Source organism: Dermacentor variabilis, chromosome 3 (genome assembly GCF_050947875.1).
Source record: "Dermacentor variabilis isolate Ectoservices chromosome 3, ASM5094787v1, whole genome shotgun sequence".
In the NCBI taxonomy this organism is placed as follows: Eukaryota; Metazoa; Arthropoda; class Arachnida; order Ixodida; family Ixodidae; genus Dermacentor; species Dermacentor variabilis.
In genome coordinates this window covers 147844437-147862255 of record NC_134570.1, presented here as the reverse complement: position 1 = coordinate 147862255, position 17819 = coordinate 147844437, and the positions used below count along the sequence as shown (strand labels likewise).

Here is a 17819-nt window from a genome sequence, read left to right as displayed (position 1 = left end):
AAAAAAAGCATGAACGAAAACCAGCTGGCAAAGCTGCTTAGAATCCCTGCACCACCTCTTCATGAGAATTTAAGAAATGATCAATAAAGTACAGTCAACTTCAGTCAATTTGAACTTGATGGGGCTGACAAAAGCAGAAGAATTATCCTGCACGTTGAATATGTCAGAACGGGGCAAGTACTGCCGAATGAAGTAGCAGTTTGTAGTGTTTGGGAGTTTCTTTCCCCTCTTTTTTTAAAGAAAAGGAAAAAAATCAAGCAACAAACCACTGCTTCACATGGCACTTGCCTGATTTGGACATGCCCCAGAATCTAAAGAGCAGCCAGTTTTTATGAGCTCAAAGTAAAAGTGAACACAGAAATGATACAGCTCCTAAGCAAAGTGGAAATCCAACATGGACACAATTTTTAATTAGATAAATGTAGCATACCTCTGATTTGGGCAATCAGAAAAAGATGAAACCAGCAAAGTTTACCTTCAGACTGGTAATTTATTTACACTTAATGTCCTTCATCATTACTCTGATACAACACTTAATCGCTCCCTGTGGAACACGTGTCGCCTCCCATAATGCACATTTATTGAACCCCACAACTAGGATGGTAGCCCACGCCAAGACTAACCAATTTGCTAGTTTATCCGGTGGTGCATGCAATTCTGCAGAATGCCAAGAAGACCTGACTTGACTCTGCTGCGGCTAGTTTGGCATGAAAAATAAAATGTTTTGAATGAACTTCTATAATCAAAAATCAAATCCTACACAAGAACTTGTTCTTTCACCATCTTGTGATGACGATGGTAATGAGTCCGAGTGGGTTGTTGCAGATGTCACGAGTGATGTTTTATATCTGACTGCACCGTACAAGAAATTTTCGGACTTAACATGCTTTTCAACAATGCACACATTAGAAACGGGTAAGTACGGGAATTGTTCATTGCGAGCTGCCAGTTGTCGTCTGAACATCTTTCTAGGGTAGGCCAAAAATGGGAGTTTTCGACAGGAATCAGATGCTGCAGCCAGTTAGGTCAGGACTGAAGCAACCATTTGTGCCAGGTGCATTCGTTCCAACCAACCGTGTTCTAAGTACTCAGTGACAGTCAATTTCAGGATCTAAATAAAGTTTTGGCTCATGGAAATGTGTGGGCATGGTTGGGATCGACCCAACTAAAAAATCGAATCAACCGAAGTCAAATTAACGAAAACCTACTGTATTACTATACACTTGCAAGTGTTCAGACACCTAGCGTGGCAACGTTCTCAAAACATTTCCCATTAAAAAAAAGCATGAAATTGACAAAAACGCAGCAAAATATGCAGTGTCGCATTGAAGATGTTCAAAGAGAAACTTGGTCCATTTTTCTTCCGTTAATAATCAATGTCTTTCACCCAAACGTATGCAGATACAGTCTGGAAGAAACACCCAATTGGTCTCCCAGATTTGATTACTGTTTTCCTTTAGTAAGCATTCGAGAAACAAGGAGGTAACAGAAGAGAAATGAGTGACTTACCTGCGGGAGTGCATGGAGCCGACGTGGTCCCACATGTTGGCGGCCAGGTCGAAGCGCTCGGCGCTGCTGAGGCAGAGGCTGCCGTCGTTACCACCGACAGCGTAGAGGGACCGGTCCAGGACGGCCACGCCGCAGCTGTTGCGCCGGCTGTGCATCGACGGCAGCAGCCGCCAGCGGCCCTCCCGTGGGTCCAGCCGCTCCACTGACGACTGGTAGTTGGCCCCGTCGTGGCCCCCCACAGCGTACAGGCAGTCCTCTGCAAGGGGACACTGTGCTCACTCACAGGCAGAGACTCGTGCCAGAAGATCCTTTTGTCTTGCCAGATGTTGAGCTTAGCATGAATGCAGTTAGTGTTTGGGAAGCTGAGCATCTGTGCGCTGATTAGCTTGTCAGATTCAGCGTAGTTTGTCTTTAAAGGATGTCTAGTGCAGCTTGATTAAAGAAGTGACATTTGTAGGTAGATAAAAAGACGACTTTGCACAGCCAAGAGTCGGTCAAGGAGCAAGAGTCATTTTTTTTTTTAAATCTGTTTACACCATTGGCCAATGAAAGCAGCTTTGAATTGGTGGCTTCAAAGAGTGTGGTTTTTTGCCTGCCTGGTGGTTGACCACATTATAATCATCCAACATTGCACAGGCAGACTGCTGCCTGCATGTGGACGTGCCTTGCAACTTGATTGACTCGACGACATAAATGAGTGAATGTGAGGTCCACGAGCAAGGCTCATAGGCCAGTGTTCACTGCTTCAATAATGGCCATGGACTGGCCATTTTCTTTTACTGTTGAGTGCCATCTGTATAAATGCAGTAGTTGCCAGCCACCACATAATCATATTCTTTGCTGGGCCTCCCAGCAAAATATACTCCCATGCAATCCAATAGAGAAAAAAGTCGCAGTTTCGTCCGAAAAGCGAAGCATCGTTTGTGATAGCAAATTAGCGGACAGCTATATGAAGTAAAGATAGTAGTTTAGTCAGCCGTATAAACTTGTAAACATAGGCACACTAACTAAATTAACAAGCATGGTGTCAAGTGAGCATAAGCAAACATGAACGCACCTGACTCGACAACCGCGGAAATGTGCTGCTGGCATGAGGAAATGCAACAGCAGTAGAGAGCGAAGTGACATTTTTACTGTCTACAGCTTCAACGAAAAGTGGGTGCCGAGAACACACAGCACGCACAAAGCTACGAGCTGCCGCCGTACCTAGACTCTGCCCCAATGCAGATTGCTCTCAAGATACGGCCGGGCAACCACGTGCAGCTGCCACATGCGAATTTGCCGGCGGAGTTTAATGCCTCCTCTCTCCCTCCTTCCCCTCCCCTCGGTGCCTCACAACAGTGGATGCCTCATGCGCCACAGAAGACGGCGCACTTCCTCTCTGCTTCCGCCCCTTTCGCGCAGGCGAGATTGAGCCACGAGCGTCGTCTCCCCTCACATGCTTTCACTCGCGCATACAGCACAGAGTGCATGGCGACGATGTCATCGCCCTCTGACTTTATACGAAACCTGACGGCAACGACGGCAGTGCACTTGGAGTGTCCATATAATTGCTATCGCAATAAAAAAATACAGCGCTTTGCATGCAGATATGGCCTAGATAGCAGCAAGTATGCAGGAGGTAAGTTTCAGCTTAGGTGACCTGCCAAATGACAGCCTCCTACGAACTGTTGTTGGTAGTGATTGCATATGGCATGAGGGAGCAGCGTCTTATCACGGGAGTCTTGAGTAGTGTTACCAAAACGCAGCGATTGCTCTAGCTGTGCAACCGTGCATCCATTCAGCAGAGTTAAGGTCGTGAATTACAGGAACTAGAAGCGTTGTAATTTTAACACAAGATTAACCAATCTGCACAAAGAAAATCTATTGGTTTTATCTACCATAACTATAGTCACAGTTCCTTACTGACACAGACACTGCAGTCGCTCACTAATTCTCTAAAATTCTTTTACGTCACCATTAACTCCATCTGTGGCTTTTGTGACTGCAACTGTATCGTACTCACTCAAAAAAGTTGTACTAGAAAAAAAAAACGGAAAAGAAAATTTGTGCGGAAACCATCGACAATGACTCAATGTAAGTGAATAACCAAACGCTTCAAGATAGCTACTCACTATATTAAAGGAATGGGGCACTTGACAGTGCGTATTTGTTGCAATGAGGACAGTTAGATAGCGTTTGTTGTTTCACTGCATAATTTCGTAGAGAACACAGGTGTTAACCAGCACGTCTGCTGCACTAGTATAGGTGGACAGCACATGCGTCTCAAGAGTGCTTGTTGGTGTTCGGCAACAAACATGCCACCCCGCAACTCTTTTGCATGAGCACACACACCCTTTTCACCAGTGCCTTTGTATCGGCGGTGAAAGCCCAAGCTCCAGCTACCAACCGCCGACAACAAAAACAGATGAACAAGCCAAAGAAAGCCGTCTGCTTAAAAATGTTTCTTGCACGGACAGCAGACGCACCGAGGACGGCTAGGCGGCAGTATCGCCGACGATACTCCATGGCAGCCACGGAGGTCCAAGCACCAACGAGGGGGTCAAACTGTTCCACGCTGCTCAGGCAGGACGTCCCGTCGTAGCCACCAGCCACATAGATGAGGCCACGCAGGGCTCCCACTCCGAGGCAGCTGCGTCGGCTGCCCAATCCCGGGAGCAGTGACCACGTGTTACGCACAGGGTCGTAGCATTCCACCGACGACAGGTCTCGTGTGCCGTCGAAGCTGCGAGGCGGGAGCAACAGGAAAATGGCGAAATTGAGCAAAATGCAACCTCACTTCCATTACACACCCTTGGTTTAATTAAGAGTGGCTAAAGAGAAAAATTCATCTGAAGGGTAATAGTACATTACCCTTCTACAATACCAGTAAAACCACTAAACACACAAAGAAGCTTGGCAAGTAAGAAAAGATGCTAAAACGAAAAACGGGCAGCAATGCCGCCTTTAAGATTCCGCACCAGCTAAGCATGATGTCATGGATTTTGACGGAGTGTGTTCAGGCCTAGCTAATTCTTTCATCAGTCAAGGTGTACTACAATGCATTAAAAAAGAGCAAAATATTAAACTTGACAAGGTTCGAGAAGTTTCGCTGCAACACAATGGCCCAGCTATTAATAAATACTTAGAAATTCATGATGTCACAGTGACGTACTAGCACTAAATTTCCGAACTTTGATCTTTATTTACGCTCCTAACATCCAACCTATTACTGTGAAGTTGATGAAGAGTTTTGAAAAAATAACTTCTCAGTTTAAAGGGCCCCTGAAACGGTTCGGACAAATTTTGTAGACGCGTAGGGTACAGCTTAAGTAGAACATTCGCACCACAATTTAAGTGAAGCGTTACGTATTAATGGAGCTACAAGCGATTAGAAGTTACCCTCCTCCCTAGCCATGCTTTTCCTCCTCAACTCGTTCGCCGAGCGAGCGGGGCTAAGCTCCGCCTTCACTGGTTCAGCGTCACGATGCGACGTCACATCGTCCACTTCCGGTTGTTTTGGAGCCCGCCCACGCCCGCGCGAGACCGCTCCGCTAGCCGCTTGGCCGTCGACCCCAAGCGAGAGCTATCGAAGCAGCGTGCGTTGCGAGCATTCTGTCGTAGCGCCGAACGTGTCTTGTATTCCGGTAACCACAGGCAAGCTGGTCATTTCGGCAAATGACTGTAGGCATAAACTCAAGCTGATGAAGGAACTTTAGCGTAGACGTACGTGAGCGGCCTGATCGGTCTGCACGGTCCATACACTTGTTGGTGCAGAGCTTAACCAGCCAAACAAAGCACTAATATTGCTCTAACCAAGTGTAAAACATTTTAAACATTTATAAAAACAACGTGTTAATGATTACACTCCTGCGAAAAATACACACCAGCAGCAAAGAAGAATACACTTCGTTGCCGCTACTCTGTATGGTTGAGCTCTGTGCCACCAGGTGGCTGCACCGTGCAGACCATTCGCATTTGCCCTTCTGCTCATCTCATGGCTCATCCCGTTACGGCAAAGTCAAGCGGCCAGACTCTGTCCCCTTGCGCTTGCGTTTTCCCTAATACCGGACTCGCGAAACGCTATTGCGTTAGTAATCTTCCGGTGTAAAGTGACGGCCACAAACGCGCAAATCCTGGCGCCGATCGGATAGCGGCAGTCCGATGCGCAGCAGCCAATTCACTCGTATGATGCCTTACAGAGGGACACGATGTCGCAGCTTGGCATATTGCCAGTCGCTACGTTTGCAGTCCACAAGGCAACAAAGTCGAATCATAGTGCTCGCGAAAAGACTGAGACCTACTCTGACCGCGGAGCTCTCTTCAAAATGGAGTACGTTGTAACACAAGCAGACGACACACGCTGTGTGCCGGAAGTGCTTAAGTGTACTGAAAAATTATTCTTGTGCATTCTCTTTATGTTACTTTCTTTTCATAAAAACAAATTAACTAACATTCCAACTATTACGAAGATCATTTGTTTATCATAAAATTGGAAAAATTATCGATCACGCGCCCTTGTCAGCCAATCGGATAGCTCGCCCCACTGACGTCGTATGGGCGATTTCGGTCATATGGGTAGGGGCGGCTTAAAATTCCGCCGAGCAGTGTGCTGCGATCGGCAGCGATGTGCACTTTGAAAACCTTATAATAAATTACACGCTTTACGCGGAGCACTTAGATGCGCCAATTAATGATCAGAAGGACCTACTCTAACGACTCAGTACGTTTGTAGAAAATCGTCAAAAGCGTTTCAGGGTCCCTTTAACTTGATTTCGCGATTCTCTTTAGTGCCCTTTTAAGTACCTAATTTTATTTCCATGAGGCATCACTGCAAATGAGTTTTGCAATGCCTGCACAAAGAGCGTCATCAAGTGCAGCCGGCTATGTACCATTTGAGTGCGCAGTGCTTGAAGCACTTTTCTGCGAAATTAAAACGCCTCATTGCAAGGCGTTATAACGACCACAAAATGGTTTCCATTGAATGTTAGAGAATGATAATAACACTGAGAGTATCACTCAAACAATGTTCTGTAACAAAAATTTCAATGCTGCGCATCACATCAAAGACTACGACTGGGCGACTAAACACTACACCACTTTTCAAGTCTTAAACCTTACACGTCGCACTATATTACTGCAATGGCCACAGCTACATTCTGCCTGCCTATTCATCGTGTTGCCCTGTGATATGAGTATTGCGGTTTCCAGCAAATTTTGATGTGCATGTTCCTGCATTGCATCTTGCTGCACTTGGTCTAGCTTGACGAGTCTCACCCGTCGCAGTAACTCAGTAGACATGACATTGTGCAGACGAGCAGGAGGTCACGGGTTCGATTTTGGTCGTCGCGGCCGCATTACGATGGGTATGAAATGCAAAATATGCTCATGCACCCAATGCATCACAGAAACATTGGGCCACTGAGTCTGTGCCCAAACAGACAACTTCGGCGATGGGTACACGCCACTGGGTATGCAGCCATTCTGGGTCAATCCTGCGCCACTGTGACAAGTGCTACGATGCCTCAAATGTACAGTAAGATCACATTAATTTGGATTTCATGGAAAAGAACAAAAAAAAAATGTCTGAATTAAGTGAATGTAGAATTATCAAGGGTATCAAGAAAATAATAAAGAAATGCATACTGTGTTAACACGCTTTTGCTTACTGAATTAATCAGAAAATCCTGTATCTATGTTGCACAAAAGAAGTGCGGCAGCTGCAATTCTCATCATCTCGTGACTGACTGGCACTTGCAACATCTTGCAGTGGCAGACTTCCTAACTTCCTTTGCAGCGCGGCTATGGCAGCATGAGTCTTCATCTGAAACATGCTTTTCACTATAATGCGTACATCCCGATTACTTTTTCATCGGTGAGCTGGTAGCCAACAGATCGTCCATTTATCCATGCTCTTCATCCTTGACAGCTTCCGGCATGTTCGTGAGATGAAACGTGCTACCATCGTGTTTAGTCAAAACGGGTCTACTGCTTGTGACCTCTGCAGAACAAACCACAGCCGCTACCGATGCGATCGTGGACGGTTCTGATCATGGACGCAGTTCTGAAGGCACGTGGCTGAGGCATGCATCTGGTCAAAACGAATGTTTGCCGCAACCGCTGTGGATGAAACTGCATCTGCTATCGACACGATCATGGTTGGTGACTACGGAGTTATGAAAGCCCACGACTGACGTGGTGTTACGCACTGTGATAAACGCAAGTACAAAGACTATAAAGCCACAAATAGGCATGAGGCATTCTGGCATCCCTGTCATTCATATAATATTTCTGCTGATGACTATGATGATTTGGGCTCTGCAGTTTTGTTTCTGATGGACACCAGCGCCCCCTATTACTCTTTTGCATCACACATTTGTGGCGTTCTGTGCTCTCCGAGCTCTGAGAGTTGTCCGAATTAACCAGTGTGCTGCCAAATACGTCCGAGTTAATGAGAGCTTGGTTTTATTAAATGATGCATATGCCTGTCAGGACCAGAGGACGAGTCCCAACTATCCAACTTTCCAAATTAACGAGGGTCGAATTAACGAGCTTTTGATGTATTTTGATAGATGTTGTACTTCTCTATGCACTCATCAACATTTTCTCTTGACAAGCATCACACATCGCCTTAGTGACACCTTGCTAACTCAAACAAGCTTCGTGTCATTTGAATTCCAACATTGCATTAGACCTACGTGTGTTATTCAGCCTGACAAGTCTGGTGAGGTTTGGTCTGACGCTGGGCACACAACTTGCACCCACAAACATACACACAGGCACACCACACATAGAGAGAGTGGGAGCAGGCCTGCCAGGTCTTCGGGAGAAAATGTAGCCATAAATTGTCAATAAGTAGCCAGAAAGTCACCAACTGCGGCAAAAACTTTAATTGGTAGGCAAGGAAGTAGCCACGGTGCGACAAACCAACAATTCTGAATTTTTGAAGCAGAAATAAAGAAAATGACCTGTAGTTTTCTCCTGCACTGATGGCAAATGAAAATAAAAGAACAAAACCAACGTTATCACATATTATTGTATCATAATTTACCATAATGACTAGCTGACATTCTTTGATAATTTCTGCTGAACACTTGCATGCTTTCTCCTGTCTGAAGTGGTGTCGTCAGTTGCAGTAAAATAAACTCGCTGCACGCCATCCTTGCACCACTATGACTTCCAACAAACATCCCTGTTGCAAACTGTATGACGTCATACAAGTTCTACTCTCCCTGGTATGCAATCACAAGCACCTTTAAGAAACGTATACAGACACTGGCACCTGTAATGTCATGGTTGCCATGACGCGTCTTTGGTCGTTGTAGTAGCTTCTGGTGCGAAGAAGCATGGTCTTCGAGATTCACTATAGAGGTTAATAAGGGGAAAATGAGACATCCACTCAAATGTAGCAATTGCTACAAAGGAAACCCATACGGTTTCCTCGAAAGAAAAGCTCCGCAGTTCAACAAAAATTCGTCCTGGTCCGGGACTTGAACTCGGTACCACCACCCTTCCGGGGCAGCCGCTCCGCCATCCGAGCTATCCAGGCAGCTAGCAAATGGCAAGGCGAAGTCGAAGTGTATACTGGTGGTACCTGCTGTCAGAAGGGCAATCAACAGGACAGTGAGACAACTCACCCGCCAATGGCGTACAGCATTCGGTTCAGTGCGGTGATGCCGGCTCGAGACCTCCGGTGGATGGTAGGTGCAAAAGAGCTCCAGCGGTCCGTACGTGGGTTGTAGTACTCACACTCACTGTGGATGGCAAACAGTGAGCCTCCACCTGGTACGACAGAAAAGGCACACGAGAAGGCGCGGGGTAGTTGGCTATGTAGCATTGACTGGTATAGCACAGAAGCGGGAATAAGAGAAAGAACAGACGACTCACAGTGATGACTAAGATGACGAATTCATGACTGACAATCAATTTTGTTTATTGAAATGAGCACATGCACTTATTACAGAGAAGGAATGAAGAACAAAACATTTATGAAGTATTAAATGACAATTATATTCGCACAATAACTAGGATTACGCATATGAAATTTCCTTTTTAAGTAAGGTGACTGACGACATGCTCACAGATCTCATGATTCTTTTGTCAATGAGGTGATGGATCCAGATGTCTGTTGATGATGATGGTGTTTCCTGATCTCCACCTTGTCACACAAGCTCTTTTACACTAGTAGCTGAAAGCAACTAATCCGAGTGCCCGACTGTAGGAACGCTGTGCCTTGTCCAGTGCACGTGTAGATTCTGAACTCCCCATCTTTCTCTCTCTTTCGCTTCCCCATCCACCTCCCCACGTGTAGGGTAGCAAACTGGACAACCTTTAGTTGACTTCCCTGCCTTCCCCTCCCCATTTCTTCTCTCCACATTGTCAAAGGATGTATGGCAGCTGCATGTTTATTGTTTCTGTTGCCTTGAGTGCAATATGTATATTCCCTTGTTTCAAGAAAAAAAGACATCCATTAGCGAATGCTGTGTGTCGTCCATTTCATAATGTACATGAAATTCAAGCTTGCATTAGCATTGCCCAGTACAAGTGGATGGCAATCAAGATCATATTTAATCACATATCTGCTCACTTCATGTAGAAAAACTACAGTATGAATGCGTTATGAACTCTCAATGCAGTGTGTTTACAAAAATTTTGCGAGACACCACACACTGTGGTAAATGGTGTAAGCAAAGCTTTGGGGAGTTGGCAATGGTGAAATGGTGCAATACGATAAGAGATGTGGCACAGTATTCCCTTGCATCTTGTGAGGCACGTTTCAGCGACGAATGCTTCCTGCAACCATCCACGGCCATGGTGGCGGCCCTCACAGATGCTTGTGGAGAAACGCGATGTAGTGGCACCACCAACCACAGCATTTAAACTTTCGGACGCCACACAGAAAGCTTCGCTAAACATGGCCTCCCAGCTGTAGCCAGTTGTGCCCCCAATGAAACTAGGATTTGGGTTCAACAGATACAGTTGTGAATGAATGATGATAGAACTGCGCAGGCTCCTTTTTTTTCCGGTGTAAAACCTTTCTAGAAGAGTCTTTAACTAGCGGACAGCCAGGTACAGCCATCAAACAAACCCCTGCAGATTCTATCAAGTGACCTGCCGATAAGGTATCGATCGGTTTAAGAAATCTACCCAGAACCCTGCTACTGATCCACATCCAATACCAGGTAGGTAGGCAACGAAAGCTTTGCTTTAAAATGAAAGCTTGCAAGGAAGATTGCGCTATGCCAATTGTTGCACTGCCGAACAGGAAGCAGCTCTACTTTTGCTCAAGGTCCCCGGGATTAGACTGCGGGGCTCACCGACGGCGAAGAGGTAGGAGCGGAGGCCCTCGGGCCTGCGGTGCGAGGTGCGCGGCCCAGCCATGGCAGCGCGCCGCTCAGGCATCAGGTGGTAGCGCATGGCCTCGATGAGCAGGTCCTTGCTCTCCTCGCTCGAGCGCACCAGCGGCTCCTCGCCCACCTTGGACAGCAGGAACTCCCGACGCATCAACGGCAGCCGACAGTGCTGCAGCAGCTGCGACAGGGCCAACACACACGATGACATCATCACATTCCGTGTCCGTTGCTGGACAAATGCCTCCCCCCAATGGTCTGCACTTACTCCTGTCTTGCTTCAACTAACTTCATCTTACACCTACAAATTTGCTAATCTTGTCTCACCTAAAAATCATCTGCCATTCTCAACTATATCCCTTTCCTTGGCAGCCACTCTGTTATGGGCCTTTGGTTATCTGCTCTATGCATTAGATGACCTGTCCAACTTGTTTTAATTAAATACCTAGCATACTGCTTCAACACTCTGCATTGCTCATAACTCTGTTCATCCAATTTGCAGAAGAGTGAGCTTTCTTTTTTTACTGCACCACATGTTCAGAGATATCTTGTGTGAGCTAAGCTTGCATAACTAGCTGGACAATACACCTAATTAAAGGTGGGCAAGTACTCAAATATGCAAATATGAATCAAGCAGTGACTCCTTCAATGGTTCAATTTACAAAATCAGACAGCTACTTAGTTTTTCAGAGAATTTCTGTCGCTCGCTACACGACTGCCTGCAATGAGCCATACAAGATTTTCTGCACTTGTCGTGTCCTGTGTCATTATACCACAATGTCACCGAATTACAACTGTCAGAGCAGCACGGCTGAATGAATCCGAGGCACTTGCAGATGATGAACATTCACTGGTGCCATGTGAGGTGCACAGTATGTTGGACAATCTACCCAGCAAGGACCAAAGTGATTTCACTGTGGTGACTGTGCAAAGTTGCAGTTTAAGTGTGAACGACAGTTTCACGTTGTTGCAATGGGCGTACTGCAGGTCCTAGTGTCAGCAGCAACATCAGATTTTAGCATGTAATGTGCACTACAGTTAAACCTAGACATAACGAAGTTGGTAAAATCAATGATTTGCTTTGTTGTATCGAAATTTTCTTATATTAATATATAATCTTTTATACAAATAATTAAAGCCGCTGGTGGATTTTTCTTACACGGAAGGAGCCGCAAAATCTTGCGAGTTATCTGGCACTCGGAAAAGCAAATATAAATGAGAAAACAAAATCATTTTGCTGAATTTGAGAGTTGGTGATGAAAGATATGGTTCTATGCCGTGCTGACGATATCTTCGCGTCGGTGGTAAAAAAAGCGAAAGCCAGCCACGCTTTCGCGTTTACTCCGGCCTCGTGGCTCATAGTGTGTCCTACAGTAAGACGATGCTATCATGAAAAGCCCTGGCAGCAGGGAGCGAATGCTTTGTTGGCCTCTAGTTTGAATGAGTCTCCAAAGCTCAAGATTACGCAGCCACCAGCACTAAATGCATGGGAGGACAGCGCACGGTGCCTAGCTATCTCAGCTCGCCAAGTCTTTGCACACACGGCAGACGATCTCTACACCAGGGTGCATGGGCACGCTCAACCAAGTGTAGCCACAGCCACGCTATAAAGGGAGATGCGCCAACTCGCTCCCCCCTCCCTTCCTCGCGTGCACTTGATCGCGTTAGCATTAGCTGTAGTGGCCAGATGTAATTAAACCACTTGACCGTCTGCCTCCATGATGTTTCCATTTATGGTCTCGGTGACAGTGAAATTTCGTTATATTGACGCGAAATAAGTTTGCACGTGATGACACGGGACCCTTGAGGCGAGAGCGATGAAGTTGGTGGTTGCGCGCGCGCTCTCCAACGACCAGCCATCGCTAAAGGAGACGTTTTTTTGCCAATCTGTCGGTGGTAAACTGTTTTAGTTGTAATAGTTGGGTGATATTTCTAGTGGAGGTGCGGGGTACGGTCGATGTTAAGATCTCTGGAGCATACCCCAGACCTAAGCCCGGCGAGTAGTTCAGCCGAGCTTACCCCTGTGCACGTATGTGCCAGCCGACGCCTCCAGGGACTCCAGCTACAGCACGGTCTGCTACCAGAACGAACTGGAATGACGAACCAACCACCTCCTGCCACTCCTGTAGCATCGCACGTTGTCGTCAATCACATACAGACGCTGAATCTGTTCTACGGAAGCCGGACACATCTACATGTGTCCTTATCGTCATGTGGGGATCCGTGGATTCTCTCCGAATGCACCTCGTCCACGACCTGATGAGCGGCCGCCAGAAATAGAGAGTTTCGTCGCGAATCGTCGCAATTTTGATCAGCGATGGCAGGAGCCCGTTCGTCGTCTCCTGCTTGTTACAGGTCACCATCACCAAGCCAAGCTTTTACTTGCGGCGCTATGAGACGCCGCTCGCCTAGCCCGGCAGGTCTAGAAAACTGAGTTCAGCGACCTCTGGAGGTGAGGCCGCTGACGACGACCGTACGCAAGATCCTCCACTACGACGACAATGACGAAAGCAGAACAACGCAGACGTACAGACGGAGTCAAACAGTCCCGTCACCATAGACGAAGAAATAACGGCGTTAATCGACACTGAAGCGGACACTTCAGTTATGAGCATGGACCTGGCCTGCAAGCTGAAGAAAGTTTCTACCGAGTGGACTGGGTCGCAGATTCGCACTGCAGGAGGCCATCTGCTAACCCCAGTAAGAAGATGCACAGCACGAGTGAGCATTCGTGGGTTTACATACCTCAGAGATTTCGTTATCCTCCCAAGCTGTTCGAGGGACCTAATTCTGGGAATGGACTTTCTGCAGGCTAATGGAGCTGTGATTAACTTACAAAAGTCGCGGGTAACGTTTTCGACGGCGAAGGCCTTAGCAGAGAGCAGCACTGACGACACATATGTCAACGCCTTGAGGATTGTTGACGAGAACATCACGGTGCCGCCAAGGAGCAGCGTAGTGACCCTCGTCACCTGCGACGCATTCGACGGCTATGAGGGTATTGCCGAGGCAAATATCCCGCTGCTGCTCGAAAGACACATCTGCATTGCCCGAGGCCTTGTTCAAATACAGCATAAGTGCTCGCAAGTTTTGTTGACAAACTTCAGCCTTGAGTATCAGCACGTCCCTCAAGGTACAGCTGCGGCATTCCTGAACGACATTGCTGACTTCTCCGACATCGGCACGTTACAAGTGACTTCACCGGATGCAACAACTCATGCCAGCCTGAATACCCGCGTCCACATTAATGCTGACTTAGCAGATGTACAGAAGGATCAGCTGCTGGGCCTACTGACAGAATTCTCCGGCTGTTTGTCCACGGAGTCCAAAGTCCAGCGCACTTCCGTTACGCAACACCGGATCGTTACAGAGGAGTCGGCGCGGCCTGTTCGTCAGCATCCGTATCGCGTGTCACCTATGGAGCGGGAGGCGATTAAGCGTCAAGTTCAAGAAATGCTAAATGTTGACGTCATCCAGCCGTCGACAAGTCCGTGGGCATCGCCTGTCGTACTAGTAAAAAAGAAAGACAACACACTCTGCTTCTGCGTTGACTACAGACGGCTTAACCGAGTCACCAAACGCGACGTTTATCCCCTGCCACGAATCGATGACGCTTTGGACCGTCTGCGTCATGCTCAGTTCTTTACTTCGTTAGACCTGAAGTCAGGCTATGGGCAAATCGAAGTGGACGAGTGTGACCGTGAAAAAACCGCCTTCGTGACTCCCGATGGACTGTACAAATTTAAAGTGCTGCCTTTCGGTCTCTGTTTCGCTCCTGCTACGTTCTAACGAATGATGGACACTGTACTCGTTGGACTAAAGTGGCAGACGTGTCTAGTGTACCTAGATGACGTTGTTGTGTTTTCCAGCATGTTCGATTAACATCTCGCTCGGCTACGAAGTGTCCTTACTGCAATACGCAAGGCCAACCTCACCATCAAGCCTGAAAAATGTTACTTTGGCTTTCAGGAACTCAAGTTTCTAGGCCATGTGGTCAGCTCCCAAGGAGTACAACCACACCCAGAAAAACTTGCTGTCGTTGCAGAGTTTCCTCGTCCTAAAGACAAAAAGGCTGTTCAGCGGTTCCTGGGCCTCTGCACTTACTACCGTCGTTTCGTTGAAGGCTTCTCAAGGATTGCTGAACCGTTCACGAGACTGACACGACAAGATGTGCCCTTTGCGTGGACGGAAGACCAAGAGCAGGCCTTCACCAAATTGCGTAAATGCCTTCAATCTGCTCCAGTGCTGGCGCATTTTGATGACACCGCGGCAACTGAAATACACACCGACGCCAGCAGCGTAGGACTCGGGGCCATTCTGGTTCAATGGCAAGATGGCGCAGAACGTGTAATTGCGTACGCGAGTCGTAGTCTGACAAAAGCAGAAGTTAATTATTCAACGACCGAAAAAGAATGCTTAGCAGACGTGTGGGCCATCAGCAAGTTCCGACCCTACTTATACGGCCGGCCATTTCGAGTGATCAGCGATCACCACTCGCTCTGCTGGCTTGCCAATCTACGAGACCCGTCAGGTCGCCTCGCTCGTTGGAGCCTCCGCCTCCAGGAATACGACATAACTGTTGTCTACAGATCCGGCTATAAGCATGGCGACGCTGACTGCTTGTCACATTCTCCTATTCCCTTGACATCCTCCGACTTGGAGCTAGATTTGCCGTTTTTTGGTGTCGTCGACGTGGTGCGCATGGCTGACTATCAACGTGCAGACTCTGAGCTGCTTCCAGTCATCCGATATCTCGAGGGAGTTGACGTTCTTGTCCCACGCCCACTTTCACGAGGATTGACGTCGTACTGCCTGCGAAACGATGTCCAGTACAAGAAACATTTCGAGAACAGCCAGGAAACGTTCCTTCTCATCGTTCCGACGGCACTGCGCGAGGAAGTTTTACAAGCGTGTCACGACGATCCCTGTGCTGGCCACTTAGGCTTCGCGAGGACATTAGCACGCATACGGCAAAAATACTATTGGTCACACCTATTTTCGTCGGTTCAGCGCTATGTGCGAATGGGCCGTGACTGTCAGAGGCGTAAAGTTCCACCCGTCAAGCCTGCCGGCCTCCTTCAGCCTTTGGATCCGCCTCCGGCGCCGTTCCAGCAAGTGGGAATGGACCTTCTTGGGCCGTTCCCCACGTCATCCTCGCAAAATAAGTGGATAATCGTGGCAATGAACTATTTAACTCGCTATGCGGAGACGAAAGCTGTGCCGTGGGGAACTGCTGCTGGAGTCGCCAGCTTCTTCGTCCACAACATTGTGCTTCGCCATGGTGCACCCGCTGTACTCATACTGACCGCGGTGCAGTGTTTACAGTGGAGTTATTGCAACAAGTCGTCACACAGATGCACACCGACCACCGAAAGACCACATCCTATCATCCCCAAGCTAACGGCTTAACAGAGCGCCTAAACAGAACATTAGCCAACATGCTCTCCATGTACATAGATGTGGAACACAAAACATGGGATGAAATTTTGCCATACGTCACGTTTGCTTACAATACCGCTGTGCAGTAGACCACCGAGTTTACGTCATTCGAGCTTGTTTACGGACGTCGTGTTACAACCCCCTTAGACGCCATGCTCCCGATAGACCACGGAACCACAAGGAATAACACCACTGAAGATTTCGTTGAGAAAGCCGAGGAAGCTCGCCAGCTTGCTCGCAATCACATCCGCACCCAGCAGAATACTGACGCCTACCGTTACAACTTGACCCAACGGAATGTCCAGTACTTACCAGGCGACCGCGTGTGGGTGTGGACACCTATCAGACACCGTGGGCTCTCAGAGAAATTGTTGCGCTGCTATTTCGGCCCCTATGAAGTTGTACGCCACCTCAGTGATGTGAACTACGAGGTGGTGTCTCAAAGCTCTGATCCTGGTTCGAACCGACGCCGTCCCCGTGCTGAAGTTGTCCACGTAGTACGGATAAAGCCGTACTACGCACGCGAGGGATGAGCAACTCTCACAAACCGCTTCAGCATTGTGTACATTCCTGTATGTTTTTTTTTGTCTTTTCGTGTTGGCACTCTTGCCCATAGTGCGTGCCCGCTGCCCTTGAAGCGACCAGGCCAGTCACTTTTGAGAGGGGAGCAATGACGCGAAATAAGTTTGCAGGTGATGACACAGGACCCTTAAGGCGAAAACGACGAAGTTCGTGGTTGCCTGCGCGCTCTCCGAGGACCAGCCATCGCTAAAGGCAGAAGTTTCTTTTGCCAATCTGTCGGTGGTAAACTGTTTTAGTTGGAATAGCCGGGTGACAATATTGAAATCGTATATAAACACACTTCGTTATATTGAGGTTCAAAATACATGGTGTTCTATAGACAAGAACTTGTAAAGAATGCAATACTTCATTATAACGAGAATTTCATTATATCAAAGTTTAACTGTAATGCATATGGCACCTTTCACTTATGCTTTCATTTTACATGCTATGCTGTGTTCATGGAAAAAAAAAGGCATGAGGCGCAAAGAACAGCAATGTCAACTTTGCTCAGTTTAAAAGCTGCGCGTATATCAACATTCTTGAAACACACAGAGAAAATTATAAGAAAGAAAAACATGAGAAGCATTATGATCAGAAGAATATCACATTCACTCAAAAACATTTCCTTAGGCAACTTTATTCATAACTGAGAAGAAAAACAGTAGCACACACACACACACACACACAAAAAAAAAAAAAGCAAGGACGAGACAACTACATAGGACTGTGTAAAGGACAATGTAAGTAGTGTTCTTGTGTAGTCATCTTGTCCTTGCTTCTTTCGTGCTACTGTTTTCCTTGTCAGCCATGGCATTCACAAATAACTCTCTGGTGCTGAAGCTCCCACAGATATTAAAGCATTTATGTGGTCTTGCTTCCCCTTGAAAAACGATGCTAAAATAATGTCTTAATACTGGCACCGACCATCTGCATTGCTTTAAATTTTACCTTCAAGCATGATTAAGTCAAGCTATCCTA

General features: G+C 47.2%; 1 protein-coding gene across 3 annotated transcripts in view; it reads right to left on the bottom strand.

Moving 5' to 3' along the window:
- LOC142576381 (kelch-like protein 17) overlaps positions 1-17819 on the bottom strand; it is a 57718-nt gene that overhangs the window by 12803 nt on the left and 27096 nt on the right. For all 3 annotated transcript variants that reach the window (XM_075686488.1, XM_075686490.1, XM_075686489.1), the window contains 4 exons: positions 10806-11019; positions 9126-9270; positions 3978-4234; positions 1510-1765 (listed from right to left, as the gene is read on the bottom strand). In XM_075686488.1, the coding sequence (XP_075542603.1) occupies positions 1510-1765; positions 3978-4234; positions 9126-9270; positions 10806-11019 (872 nt within the window). The remainder of the gene's footprint in view (positions 1-1509; positions 1766-3977; positions 4235-9125; positions 9271-10805; positions 11020-17819) is intronic.